Source organism: Otolemur garnettii, unplaced genomic scaffold (genome assembly GCF_000181295.1).
Source record: "Otolemur garnettii isolate 467f Iridium unplaced genomic scaffold, OtoGar3 scaffold00043, whole genome shotgun sequence".
Lineage (NCBI taxonomy): Eukaryota > Metazoa > Chordata > Mammalia > Primates > Galagidae > Otolemur > Otolemur garnettii.
This window is the reverse complement of record NW_003852438.1, coordinates 6,850,775-6,865,418: the sequence shown is the minus strand read 5'-3', so window position 1 is coordinate 6,865,418 and position 14,644 is coordinate 6,850,775. Positions and strand designations below refer to the sequence as shown.

At 50.5% G+C, this 14,644-nt stretch overlaps 1 protein-coding gene across 1 annotated transcript; it reads left to right on the top strand.

The window, feature by feature from the left end:
• The first annotated feature begins 6,163 nt into the window (after positions 1-6,163).
• KRT3 (keratin 3) lies at positions 6,164-12,436 on the top strand. Its single transcript, XM_003790415.2, has 9 exons — positions 6,164-6,826; positions 8,106-8,326; positions 9,249-9,309; positions 9,658-9,753; positions 10,056-10,220; positions 10,630-10,755; positions 11,040-11,260; positions 11,626-11,660; positions 12,120-12,436. The coding sequence occupies exons 1-9, from the start codon at positions 6,164-6,166 to the stop codon at positions 12,434-12,436; spliced, it is 1,905 nt and encodes a 634-aa protein (XP_003790463.1).
• The last annotated feature ends 2,208 nt before the right edge of the window (positions 12,437-14,644 follow it).

The following is a 14,644-nucleotide window of genomic DNA, read 5'->3' as shown; positions in this document are numbered from 1 at the left end:
GTGTGGGGAGTGCAGACTCGTTCAATACAGACTTCCACACTTGCAGGAGAGTGTTATGAGCTGTGGTATCTGTAAGCGCCAAAGCTCTGAAAGCAAAGGGGAGAAGCATTTCCTTTTGCTAGGGATTCAAGGAAGGCTGCCTGGAGGAGGTAACACCTCGGACGCCAGCCAGGTCAAAGGGGCCTGGACTTGGAATTGAGGTCAGGGGTGCAGGGGAGAAGAGTGTTCCAGGCAGCAAGAATCCCAGAGTGAAGGCAGGGAAGTAAGGCTCAGTACTGTATGTGTGTGACCCCTAACCAGCTTAGCCTCCCTAAGGCCGAGGGAGGAGTGGTAAGAGAGGGCGCTGGAGATCCTCCTGTCTCAGCCTCAGAGGTGGGTCAAAACAGGCTGTGGAGGATTGGGGTTTGACCTGTTGTCCAGTCTGTTTGGGCTTGGGCTCTGTGTTCCAAGACTAGACAAGCTCAGAGCAAGGCGTGTCTGAGAGAGCAAGCTCAGAGAGAGATGAGGAGGGAACTCTCAGGCCACCTGCTTTCAGGGTGTGGCTTGGAGATCTGCGGTGTGCTTTGGACTCATGTCTGGGAACCACCACATGGGAGCCTCACTCCCCTTCCACGCAGTGTGATGCTAAGCCTTGTCACTGCTCTGCTGCCTTTCCCTCTGGCTTCCTATGAGGGCATGTTTCCAGGGACTAAGGGGTTTGTTGTCATTTCTCTCTCTTCTGGCAGAATTGTCTCTCATCCCCCACAGTGATTCATTCCTTTGATATTTGTTGAGTGCCTTCCATATGCTAGGGGCTATGAATTGCTATTTCTAAGTCTCCTTAAATTACTTATAGTGTCCCATGGTCACCTTCTTTCCTCCTATGATTACACCCTTTGCTCTATGTCCAATGGGATTCCCTCAAGTTTTTCACTGGAGGGAGAGCCATGCTGTTTAAATTATTGCACAGGGAAATAAATGTAAATCTCTTCTTAACCTCCTCTTCCCCAGGTTAAATGATCACTGAATGGGGAGATTTGTCCACCTCCCCTGTATCTTTTGTTTCAAACGAACTCTTTAATAACTTTCTAAGATGCTTTGAGGATTCTCCTGGTGAGGACAAGGATGTGATTTCTGCTTTGTACAAGCCTGTGGTTTGAGGAGGTGCGCCCTACAAACATGATTCAGCACACATGCAAATGGACAGTTCTTACCACGCAGAGGAATCTTACATGAGTACAGGCTTACTCAGGGCAAGTTCTTCCCCCCAGTTTTATTAAGTGCTTTGTGGTTGCTGTTTCTTCAGTTCATTCTTTTTTGAGACAGAGTCCAGGTTAGGGAGCAGCAGCATGGCCATAGGTCACAGCAAGTGACTATGGACTCAAGTGATCCTCCTGCCTCAGCCTCCCAGTAGCTGGGATTACAGGTCTGTGCCACTACGTCCTACTAATTTTTCTATTTTTTGTACAGATGAGGTCTCTCTCTTGCACAGGCTGGTCTTGAACTCCTGACCTCAAGTGATTCCCCACCCTAACTCCTGCCTCTGCCTCCCACACTGCTAGGATTACAGGCATGAACAGCTTATTCTGAAGGCAGAAAAGTGTGTTATTAAAAGTAGATGGTGAGGAAAGTGAAGTGGGTCCTACCTTGTTCCCCCTTGACCTCTACACTCTCTGTGCTACAGAGCAGCCAGAAGGATCCTTTGTCAGCTCAAGTCTCATCTTGGCTTAAACCCTTTAATGTTTCCCTTCTTTGAGTAAAAGCCAGCCTATTTAGTGGCCATGTGGTCCATCTCTAAACACCTCAGACCTGTCTCAGTTACCTCCCTCTGCTTCAGTCCTAGTGCCCCTTGCTGTTCCTCGAATATTTTCCCCTTTCCTGCCTTAAGGTCTTTGCCCTTGCCTGGGAGACCTTTGCAGCTGTCGGCCTGCCTTACCCCCTGACTGCACTCAGAGACCTGCTCCCTACGGCTTCGCTTTTCCCGCGTCACTGCTTTCAGCGTCTTTCACTACCTGATACGTCATGCGTTTATTTCTTTATTGTCTGTCTCTGTCCCCTACTGGTGTGTGAGTTTTACAAGAGCTTCATTTATTTTGTCCACTATTGCATTCTTGGTGCCTAAGACCAAGTGCATGGTGAACAATAAGGTCTCAGCAAGTATTCGCCACATGAATGGATAGAGGCAGGGCAAGGTGAGCAGGGCTGACGCTTTGCACCTGTGGAAGAAGGCCATGGAGCCAAAAAAAGAAGACAGTGGGGCACTTGGTTTGTTGTAGAAACAGTTAATTTGTTGCTTTAACCTGAATTTTTTTCCACAGCGATAGGACAGGCCCTATTCTCATGTTAGGACAGAAGCACATTCCAAAGTGACACAAAATGACAAGTACAAAATAATCACCAGTGATTTCCAAGGGCTGACTCACCCTTCTTAGTGTTTACCATACATTATTTAATTCAATTCTCACAAAAACTGTGGATGATCAGTCTGTCATTAGTTCCATTTTACAGACAAGAAAACAGGCGTGGAGGGGTTTAATAACTTGCCTGTGATTACACAGTATGTAAGAAGCAAGCCAGGATTCAAACCCGGGACTGCCCAGTCGGTCAGCAGGAGTTTGCGACCAGAGGCTGAGGGCCCCTTTGAGGGTTGCTCTCGTGTCAGAACTGCAAGTGTTCTGAGGAGCTACACGTACGCCAGGGTCTATAGATTGAATGAACAGCATGTCTTTACATGCACATATATGTGATTATAAAACGCATTTTTACTTAAAAGTATTGCTGGCCGGGCGTGTTGTCCCAGTGCTGTGGGAGGCCGAGGTGGGTGGATCACCTGTGCTCAGAAGTTCGAGACCAGCTGAAGATCCCCCTGAGCCAGAGTGAGACCCCGTCTCTACAACAACAACAGGACAACAAGACAGCTGGACCTTGTGATCCCAACTACATGAGGGGCAAGAAAACACTACAGGAGGAAGAAGTAATTAAAAAAAAATTAAAAAAAACCTTCAAAGTAATAAGTTGAAATAAAAAAAAATTAAAAAAACAGTATTGCTGAATTCACAGTAAAAATGCATGTTCTGAAAGGATACTGAAAGTGGAAATTTTGACATATCTGAAGGTCAGTGTAATTTTTTTGTGTTAAAAGGGTTCTTCTGACCCAGAGAGGTGTGGGTGCCATGCAGTGATGGACAAGTGAGTGAGGCCCCTGCTAGCCCCAACTTCACTGACCCCATGAGGAGGAGTCAGGCCCCCACTGGATGGAGCAGAGACTTTAAAGTTAGATCCATGAGGACCTTCCTTGGTCAGGGTGGTGCCTTGCTGGCCTGGGCAAGTTGGGAGATTTGATGAATTATCTTGCATGGGCATCCTGAAGAGTAGGAGAGGCCAGGTGGTGTCCGCCCCGAGGAGGGGAGGGGGCTGGGGAGCCTCCTGGCTGCAGCACCCTGCGAGGTGATGATTTTACACATTGTAATCTCGTGACTCACTCTTTTCTCCAGGGAGGAAGTACTTAGGATATTGAGTTCATAACTTCAGATAATCCAGGTATTGTGGGTGAGCATAAGCCAACCCTGTTTTCTCAAAATATTTATCAGGTCTTCCAGATTCAGAGGGCTGGGCCCAATCATCAAGAGTCACAGCTGGTCTATGGCTACACTGCCCTGGGGCTGATCTATTCTCCTCTCCTTCGCTCTCTTCACTCATGACTCCCATCACATTGGCAGCCTGGCCCTGTAATGTATGCCCCAGTCTTTGTTTTGTTCCCTGTCCCATCTAGTACCAAGTCATGTCTTCTCTGCTATCCCAACCCCCAGGATAAGCATACATTGTGCCCTTCTTCCCACTCCTTCCCGTCTATTGGGGAGGTCCCAGAGCTAGGACTAGCTGATGACAGTGGCAGTTGTGATTTTGCTTCTCAAGTCAATTCCTCTAAAGGAACAATCAGCATGGTCCAGAATCAGTGGGCTCTGGCAATAGCTGGGAAGTCACCTGCTGGGGGCACTAAGGTACCTGATTCACCATGGGTTTAAGAATTCCTACATTGCCATTGCCCTGGACTTGAGCCACCACATCTGGCCATGTGGCAGCCTCATTTCTGTCTGGCAGCAGGCAGGCCCTCTATGCTGCCCTCTTAAATATTAAAAGAAAAAATATGGCCTAATTCTTGTGATGGGTTTCATTTATCCTGCTATGTTCCTGTGTAGTCCAGAGGGGCTGAGATCATTGATCATCTCTAACAGATAACGATGTTGAAACACAGAGAATTTCAATAGCCTTGGCCAAGGCTAGTTGGGAAGATCTGGTACAGCCCTAGGTTTGGGACAGAACAGGAGAGGGGTCTGTGTGGCCACCCTCGGGGTCTGGGCTGACTTCACATTCTGTTCGGCCTTGGACAGCAGCTGTTGGAAGACCAGGGATGTAAGTCAGAAATCCTGGAGAGGGGATCCCAGCAATGGAAAGGGCAACTTCAACTTGATTCTGTGATTCTACATTTTTTTCTAGTGGGGAGGAAGTGACACTTATTTTGTATGTACATTTTTCTAAATCTAAATACCAAATTTGAGAAGTCTGTATACTCTTTGTTTTAAAATAATCTCAAATTAGTTTGGGCTCTATATGACATGTAATAGGAGTTGAACAAGCTTCAACCAGTTTTGTCTGATTGTAATAAGGGCTTTGTTAATTCATTAATTCATTAATAATTGATTGATTGACATTCATTTAACCAAGCAACCAACACCAACGAACCTTTGGAGCACCTGTTATTGGCAGAGCACTGTGTTCTTTGTCCAAGGGATCCAGGACACTAATGAGACTGTGAGCTCCTGGGAAGTTTGGGACTTTATCCTGGGGAAGGGGCTAAGATGTTGCACAGACTGGGGGTAACATACAGGATCAAGAAGGACAAAACGGGAGAACCAGGCCATGGAAGAATTTCACTTCCTTTCCTCTTGGGCCACCCTCCCACCCAACCCTACCCAATGAGTGTTGGAGAAGTCTCTGTCCCTTCCTCCTTTCCCCAACTCTGAGGAGCCTCCTGCCAAGGTCACATGGGCTATACCCTTGACTGGGTCTAACGTGCAGCAGACAGAACAGACAAGACCTGCCCTCATTTGGCAGGCATCAGAGCTGTATGGATGATTTTCTCTTGGACAAAACAAGCGCAGCACCTGAGTCTCTGAAAAACACCAGGCTGACAGGTTCTCAGGCTTTTGGAGTCAGACAAGTAGACATGTTCAGCGGTGCCAAACCTGGCCTCCTGGGCTGGGGGAGGCTCTCAGGAGCACATCCCTCACTGAAGAATGGTCCCATATGGGTCCCTATGACTGGGTAATAGGGCAAGGCCCCTGGCCTATGACTGGGTCTCCAGGGCTTGCACAGTACCTGGTATATGGTGGGTAATGTGTAAATATATGTTGAATTTGCTATTGAATTGATGTTTGAGTTTCTTGTTCCCTGAGACTTGGGCTAAAACCAGATAAATGTCAAAATGTGGAGAGCAAGAAAAGAAACCACAGAGAAGCCATGAGATGGGTAATTGTGTATAGTTTCCCTGGGACGCTTTCAGAACAAATGCACATTTGGCATGTTGGATTTTGCCAATGTCTGATCAATGTGTATAGGTGTTTACTTTTTCTCAGAAGGTGGTCATATACCAAAAAGCCACTGGCTCCTGAACTAAAAGCTTGGCATAGAGTGAGACCCCCAGGAGGCAGATGTGTGAGAGTTCTAGACTTCATTTCCAGAAATGGGGAAGGAGAGGCCACCATGTCATTCCCAAGCCCAGCCTAGGGCTGCATCCTTTCCCGAGTGAGGCACAGCTCTGGCAGGGCCTGGGGGCAGCTGACAGGCAGAGAGCCAGCAAGGCCTCCCAGGTCCATCAGACAGAGCTAGGAGGTGGCCATGCCTAAGCATGGGGCAATGCCAGACATCACCCCACCAGGTGAGCTGCCACCATTTCAGATTATTTTCAAGGTGTGTTTGGTAGCCTGGAACAAATGTATTGCCTTAGAGGCAAACCCAACCCATGAATATTTGGGATTAATTATCTCTCCTTCGTTAGAGCCCAACAACCTCCTCGAATGTATATAAAGCGATTCATTTTGTGGTCTTCAGTTCCTGTCCCTCTGCCTCTGGCTCTCAGTGGCCCTGCTTGTCTCATGCTTTTCTCTTCACCAAGTTCCTTACTATGAACAGACAAGCCAGCAAGACATCTGGTGGCGGGAGCCAGGGCTTCTCTGGCCGCTCTGCCATGGTCTCCGGCAGCAGCAAGATGAGCTGTGTGGCCCGCTCTGGGGGAGCCAGTGGAGGGGCCTGTGGGCTCCACAGTGGAGCAGGTGGCTTTGGCAGTCGCAGCCTGTACAACCTGGGAGGCAACAAGAGTATCTCCATCAGCGTGGCAGGTGGTGGCTCCCGGGCTGGTGGCTTTGGTGGAGGGCGGAGCAGCTGTGGCTTTGGAGGTGGTTATGGAAGTGGCTTTGGGGGAGGTTATGGAGGTGGCCTTGGTGGTAGCAGAGGAGTGGGAGGTGGATTTGGCAGAGCTGGTGGGTTTGGCGGAGCTGGTGGGTTTGGTGGAGCTGGTGGGTTTGGTGGAGCTGGTGGGTTTGGTGGACTTGGTGGCCTTGGTGGGCCTGGTGGGCTTGGTGGGCTTGGTGGGCTTGGTGGGCTTAGTGGGCCTGGTGGGCCTGGTGGGCCTGGCAGCTTCCCTGGGGGAATCCAGGAAGTGACTGTCAACCAGAGCCTCCTGCAGCCCCTCAACGTGGAGATTGACCCTCAGATTGGGCAAGTAAAGGCCCAGGAGCGGGAGCAGATCAAGACCCTCAACAATAAGTTTGCCTCCTTCATCGACAAGGTAATGAAGCTCTGACTGGTCCCCATTCCTCAGCTGGGGACTTTGAATTTGACCTTTGGACACAGTATTTTAATGTGTTCTGGATGGGCCAGGCTAGATGTCTGGGTATCAGGCAGAGCTCTAGGGTGCTGAGGAGTTTATCCACATAGGTAAATGAGGAGAATTGTGAAAAGAAAATGGTCCGCTGTCTGGACTCAAACACCACTGAACATTCGTGTTCCCTACCTGTTGTCTTATTCAGGCTTAAGCTGGCAGAACTGGCAGCCCAAGGCAAGGGTAATGGCCATTGGTAAGAATGGGTCTTTCCAAACATGAGTTGTCCTCTGAGGCTTTCTGGGAGGCCCTTTCCCACATGTCACTCTGCCATGCAAGTGAAGCTGAGGCCCTGGAGAAGGGATTAGGAGGCATAGGTAGAACATTACTCCCAAGGGGCTATGGAGAAGTGGGAAACTTACTTTGCACCCTTATCCAACCTCATCAGGAAGAGAAGGGTGAGCTTCTGCAGACCAGGACAGCTGGCACAGGGCTGCCTCTCCTCTAGGCTCAAGGGAGGTGTTGTCCTGCTGACTATGGATTGTCAGCCAGTGTCATTTCCCAGTGATTCATAGCCTTTGAAGGGCAGGAGTATCAGTGAAGTCTTAGGTGAAAATGATGCTCTTGAGGTTTATGTACATTTTTTTTTTGAGACACAGTTTTACTCTAGCTCTGGGTAGAGTGCTATGGCATCAGCTTAGCTTAGCAACTTCAAACTGGTGGGCTCAAGCAATCTTCTTGTCTAAGCCCACCGAGTAGCTGGGAATACAGGTGCCCACCACAATGCCCGGCTAGTTTTCTTATTTTTAGTAGAGACGGGGTCTCACTCTTGCTCAGGCTGGTCTCAAACTTGTAGGCTCAGGTGTTCTACTTGCTTGGGTCTCCCAGAGTGCTAGGATTTATGGACATTTTAGCAGAGAGCACTGTAGTTTTTGAAGTTGGACTAGAGTCATGAGGTTCTTGGGCGCAGGAAGGGGTCATCTTTACAATTCCCTTGCTTCCAATTTCCTTTGCCCTTCTCTCCTTCCTTGGTAACTTTCCAAACCGTGCTGCATCTTCAGTGTCCTGACTGGTCAATCACCTGGCCATAATCTCCCTAGCCATAGTATGAGCCTCTCCTTGCCTCCTTTCTAGGCCTTTGTGCTAGGGGACCACGGGATACAGACACCCGGTCCTACTTGACTTAAGGCCCTCCTCTCCTCTGCTACTAGTGCTGCCCGATGTCACTTTCCCCAATGCATCGCAGGTGCGGTTCCTGGAGCAACAGAACAAAGTCCTGGAGACCAAGTGGAACCTGCTCCAGCAGCAGGGCACAAATTCCATCACAGGCACCAACAATCTTGAGCCTCTTTTTGAGAACCACATCAACTACCTGCGGAGCTATCTGGATAACATCCTTGGGGAGAGAGGGCGCCTGGACTCAGAGCTGAGGAACATGCAGGACGTGGTGGAGGACTTCAAGAAGAAGTGGGTGACAGGGAAGGAGTCGGGTGGTGCTGTGGACCATCCTGTCTCAGAGCCCCAGCCCTTTCTGCATTCCTCTTCACTGCTGAGCAGTCATGTCACCTGGCCTGTCCCCCTCTCCTTACCTTTGTGGAGGACAGCTTGGTCCATTAGTTTCCCTCTTGCCTTTCTTTTCCAAGCATAGCCCTTTACAAATAAAACTGTGGAGAAGGAGGGATGAGTTTGGAGCTGGGGAGGCACTTCCTTATGAGCCAGGTTGGGGAAGATCCTGGTTCTTGTATCAGAAAGATTCTGAGTCAACTCCTGGTACCACAACCAAGCAGGAGGTTCACCAGGGACTCAAGGGTTTCCCAGGATGTAGAACTTTCAGCACTAAAACCAGGATGGTTTGCCTAAGCAAATTGGATGGTTGGTCCCCCTGACTGATAGGGAGGTAGGAAAGAGGATGTGTTCATCTAATAGGACAGTGGTTCTCAACCTTCCTAATGCCACGACCCTCTAATACAGTTCCTCATGTTGTGGTGACTCCCAACCATAAAATTATTTTTGTTGCTACTTCATAACTGTAATTTTGCGCTGTTATGAATCATGATGTAAATATCTGATATGCAGGATGGTCTTAGGCGACCCCTGTGAAAGGGTCATTCAACCCCCAAAGGGGTCACGACCCACAGGTTGAGAACCACTGATCTAAGGGCAACAGGATAGGATGAAGGGAGGGAAGACATGAACTTTCAGGGCTTCCAGAAATAGTGGTATTTACAACTACCTCAAAACCAAACTTGGCTATTTCTTTTTTTTTTTTTGCAGTTTTTGGCCGGGGCTGGGTTTGAACCCGCCACCTCTGGTATATGAGGCTGGTGCCCTACTCCTTTGAGCCACAGGCACCACCCTAAACTCAGCTACTTCTTTTCCACTCTGACAGATACGAGGATGAAATCAATAAACGGACAGCTGCTGAGAATGAGTTTGTGACCCTGAAGAAGGTAAGGGCTGTGTGTGAGGTTTCTGGGCTAGCAGCTTCAGGTTTCTGGCTGGGTTGGGGGAATCTCCTTATTCCACTGCCACAGAGATGCCACCAGGCCTTTGGAGCAGTAAACAGAAGCCAGGTATATCTAAATATGAAAGATCCCTAAAAGAGTCAGTTGACTGGTTGTTAGCTTTTGAGTGGGATTAAACTTAAACCATCCCAATGAGTTGCAAATTGCCCCTTCACATGGAGACTAGTTTTGGATAAGTACCAGCACCAGCACTGGTCTTGCCTGTCTCTCTCTTGGTGCAGTTTGTTGTTTGGTCTTTTGAGGAATAAGGCCTCTGTGCTCCTGTCTTCTCAGGATGTGGATGCTGCGTATATAAACAAGGTGGAGCTTCAGGCCAAGTTCGATGCCCTGATGGATGAGATCAACTTCTTGAGGACCCTTTATGATGCGGTGAGGATGTTACCTACAAAGAGGTGAGGGAGGGCGAGAGGTCTCCAGATTTGAGGCTGAAGCATTTTGACATCTAGGCTCCAGAAGGCTGTTAGGATGACCCTAGACATGAGGCCCCTTGGAAGCGATCCCACAGGATGGGATGCAGACCAAGAGTTCTCTGAGTGGCTGGACCAGGGTGGGGCAGAGATACACTAGAGTTAAGAGTCAGTGAGTGCAACTGTTCATTGGGGGTCTTTCCAGGCCTCTGTGTGCTTGCTGCAGAGACCTTGAAAGTGAATAGGCCCCCTCTGTGCTGGCAGGAGCTGTCCCAGATGCAGAGCCATGTCAGTGACACATCCGTGGTGCTGTCCATGGACAACAATCGCTTCCTGGACCTGGACAGCATCATAGCTGATGTCCGTGCCCAGTATGAGGACATTGCCCAGAGGAGCAAGGCTGAGGCTGAGGCCCTGTACCAGACCAAGGTGGGTGCTGGGCACCTTTCCGAGGAGCCATGGGAGGTCTCAGAGGCGATGGCCTATGGGACAGCTGGATGACGTGTTCCCAGCGGTCACTGGGTGAACTCCTCTTGGTTCTACCCCCCCGGAGACATCTCTCTAATAGGTGTTGTGCTGTAGAAAGTCTTCGCCCCTGGGCAGAGGTGGTGGGACAGACTCTAGCTTGCTCAGGGACTGCAGGGTGGGAAAATTTTCTACCACAACAAGCCAGATGTTCTCTTCCCTGATGCCTTGGAAATGTCTCTGCTGAAACACAATTCAGTATCATTTTAGCAAATGCTCACTGAATTTCTCCAAGTTTGGCGGTGATGTTGGGGTTATAGAAACGAGTCAGGCAGAGCTGCATCAGCACCATGTTCTCCCTTCTGTTTTCTAGTTGGGAGAGCTGCAGACCACGGCCGGCAGACACGGGGATGACCTGAGGAGCACCAAGAGCGAGATTATGGAGCTCAACAGGATGATGCAGAGGCTGCGGACGGAGATCGAGAACATCAAGAAGCAGGTGGGAGGGCCACAGATGCAGGTGCCTGGGCTAACTGGCGAGGGCTGGGGGCTAGGACCTCAGGATTCCTAGCCTGGAATGGACTTCTGAAAGTTAACTCAGACAGCATCAGCTTCCAGGGAGTTCAAACGCCGGCTAATCCATGAGGCAATATCTCCATGAATAAAGATGAGATGGTGGGGCTAAGGGAGCGGAGATGTTACCTGATTTTAAGATGAATTAATTGTAAGACACAGAGGCCTGGGACCTTCTTACTGGACTTATCCCTCTACCTTCTGCCCCAGAATGCCAACCTGCAGACAGCCATTGCGGAAGCTGAGCAGCATGGGGAGATGGCCCTCAAAGACGCCAATGCCAAGCTCCAAGAGCTGCAGGCTGCCCTACAGCAGGCCAAGGATGACCTGGCCCGGCTGCTAAAGGAGTACCAGGAACTGATGAACGTCAAGTTGGCCCTGGATGTGGAGATCGCCACCTACCGCAAGCTGCTGGAGGGCGAGGAGAGCAGGTGGGCCTCCAGTCCCATCTCCCCACACTCCCTGCCCCAAAGCACATGTTGAGGGCCAGATAAGTGACCAAGTAATTGGGGATGGAGGCCTGCACCTGCTATATATAGGGAGGCCCCCATCTTCCACGGGCCTTGCAGAGAACCAATTGTTTCTACCAGCCCACTCCCTGCACTGGTAGCCAGAGCCCGTGTACACCCAGTGCTTGCAGGGTCTCCTTGTTCTGGTCCATAGATGGGGTGGAAAAAGCTTACTGACCTGACAGGCTTCTAAGTTCAGTTCTGGTTGCTATTCGTCACCTTGATTCCTGGACTTGTTGGACATGTGCTTTGTGATGGAGCCATTCTTCTTTTACTTTCTCAAACAGGATGTCTGGAGAGTGCCCGAGTGCCGTCAGCATCTGTAAGTAGCCAAAGTATCCGTGACAATGACAGTTAATTCTGAAATATCTGCACTAACACAGGGATATAGCAACTTATTCCAGTGGAAGTTGGAGGGGTATTCTGCAAGTGGAGGGGCAGGGGATGGGCTTCTGCACTTGTTCTGGGTTCAGGGCACTTTTAACAGGTCTGGATTGCCAGTGGGGGAATATCCAATAGGCCCTTAAGGGAAGGAGGAATTCTGAGGCTGCATGATCTCCAGGAGTGGGGGTCATCGAGAGTTGGCAGATGTAGGAGGAACCGCTGGATACTTCACACGACTTCACACCGTGGGCTCCAGTAACTTAGGACTCATGGAAGTCATCAGGCGCAAAGCATCCTTGACCCCAACGATCCTGGGCCCAGGGGATCATCAGCTAATTACAAGGCAGTGACCTGGGCTCTGGAGCGCTGATCACTGTCCTGTCCTCTCTCCCTGCAGCCGTGGTCAGCAGCAGCAGCGCCACTACGGCCTCGGCAGGTGGTTACGGCGGTGGCCTCGGCGTGGGAGGCGGTGCGGGCGGCGGCTTTGGCCTGGGCGGCTGCAGCGGGTTTGGCGGCGGCGGCGGCGGCAGCAGCATTGGGTTCGGCGGCGGCGGCGGATTTGGCGGCGGCAGTGGGTTCAGCGGCGGCAGCAGCCTTGGCTTTGGCTCTGGCTCCGGCGGTCGCTGTGGAGTCAGCGGCGGAGGCTTCAGCTCTGGCAGCACCCGGGTCGGCAGCGCCAAGTTCTCCCAGTCCTCCCAGCGCTGCTCCAGATAAAGAGCGCCCATCAGCCTACTTGCAGCCAGCCCAGCGCCTCCATCTCCACTCCCCCGCCATCAGCAACACCCCTAGTGCTATCCCCCCTCCCCGTGTCCCAGGGGCGCTGCTCTTTGTCCCTCGAAAGCTGGGGACCTCTTTCTGCTCCATCCTTGGCCAAGCCCCACCATGAGAGAACTTCCCACTCTCTTCTTTCTGGTTCCAGCCTGTGCCTGTGATTGTCTGGCTGTGCCCTCAGCCACCACCTTCTTCAGTTCTGAGGTCCCCTGCCTGGGTGGGATGGTCGCACGGTTCTGATGTTTGTAACACACAGTCCCCTCTGCCCCTCCAACCTCCCCAGTAAAGTGCATTGTGTCTCATACCAGGCCTCTGAGCCTTCTCTCTGGTCACCCTCCTGGCCTCCCTGCCTCTTCCACGTGGGCTCTGTGGTGTACAGAGCACCTAGACTACTATTCCTCTGAGACCAAGGCAGTGTGTCCCCACTGTCCATTGCAAGGTCTGGTTGTAGCTCAGTGGAAGGCTAAGGGATCACTCTAGGAAGCTGTGTGGCCTCTTGGTCCTTAGAGGGGAGCTTGGGCCATGCAGAAATCTATTTTCTCTCTGTCTTCTCTCATTGGGGGGACCTAAGAGGGTCTTGGGGACAGAGTTTCTTGGTGCTTGTCCCACTCCATATGATATCTTAAAATCTTTTCCCCATCCAAGTGTACCTGGGAAAGTGTGAGCTGAGAGCCCAGGGCCAGAGGGGTTTCCCGAGAACAGCTCCAGGAGCTCTCCTGTTGTAAAGTCTGATCCACCAGCACCAGTCTGTTGAGACACTGCAATGAAGGGTTCATGTTTGTTAAATCTTCTCTCTTTGGAGCACATATTAGACTTTCTGAGAAGTTCTGTAGCAGAGAAAATCTGTTAGCTCTTTTTAATCCGGCATTTCCCCCCGAGGGCCCCCTTCCTGGGAAACAGCTATTAACAGTCCTCACAAAACACCCAGCACGTGCACATGGTCTGCCGGCACGCAGGGTCTCCTGATGCACGAATGCTTAGTCACCCCGGCCTCTGCCCTGATAAAGGGTTAATTTGCCATGGGGGTACTGTCCAGAAGGTCACCGATGGAAAGGACTCAGGAGCAAGGAGTCCAGGTTCATGTGTAACTGAGAGACTGAAGCTCAGAGAGGTGGAATGACTCATTTAGGGTCTTAGGGCATGTGAAGCCCTGTGCTAGGAGTAGACCCAAGTGCCCCGAGTCCAGAGCTCCTTCGGCTTCTCCACGCTGCCCCTGAGGCTATAGGGGCTGCCTCCCAGGCCACACCACACTGCCTGGGAACCTGAGAGAACACACAGGCTGTGGAATAATCATGTCTAGTCAGGACAGGCCAGGGAAGCAGTATTTCCATCCTAGGCCAAAGCTGGATTTATTTCAGAGATGGAGAATAGCAGTTAACAAGGAAAACTTGAAACAGGGTATCAAAGAGATTCATTATGAACAGCAGCTGCCAGTTCCACTGATGACCCAGGAAAGCTTTTTGAAGGAGGTAGGATTTGGTAGCTGTTGCCTCATTTTTTGGCAGGAATGTGCCTTTTCTGTTTGGTTTCATTCTGTGGAGAAGGGGCAGGAGACATAGGTGGGACCAGGAGGGTTGGCCCTATGGGAATATGCAGGCCAGTCATGGGGTGGCTGCTTCACTTTGGACAAAGTCACTATTAATGAATTCCTTCCTCCATTCATTCAACCAATATTCACTAAGCATTTATCCTCTGTCTGGCATGGGGTTAAATTTTGGAGTTGAACCAGTGAGCAAAAATTAGACACTGACCCCATTTTCATTTTCATAAGGGAGCCTGACAAAAACAAAGTAAACAAATTATGAATAAAATAATTTTAAGTTGTGATAAGTATTTGAGGAAACCAGGGACTGAGTTGGGGAAATGACAGGACTTGTTAATGGATTGGATGGTAGGGGAGAGGAGGGTGGGAAGGTGTGAGGAGCAGCTCTAGGAGCTCTACTGTGGGGAAAGTGGAGACCATGGGTAAGATCCCTGGGCCACAGCTGGAGATGTGAGTGTGGATTCAGAAGGGAGTCCCGCTAGGGCTGGAGACTCACATCTAGACCTCGTCAGCACAGCAGCTGTTAGGGTGGTTTTCTTTTTTTTTTTTTTTGAGACAGAGCCTCAAGCTGTCCCCCTGGGCAGAGTGCCGTAGCATTACAGCTCACA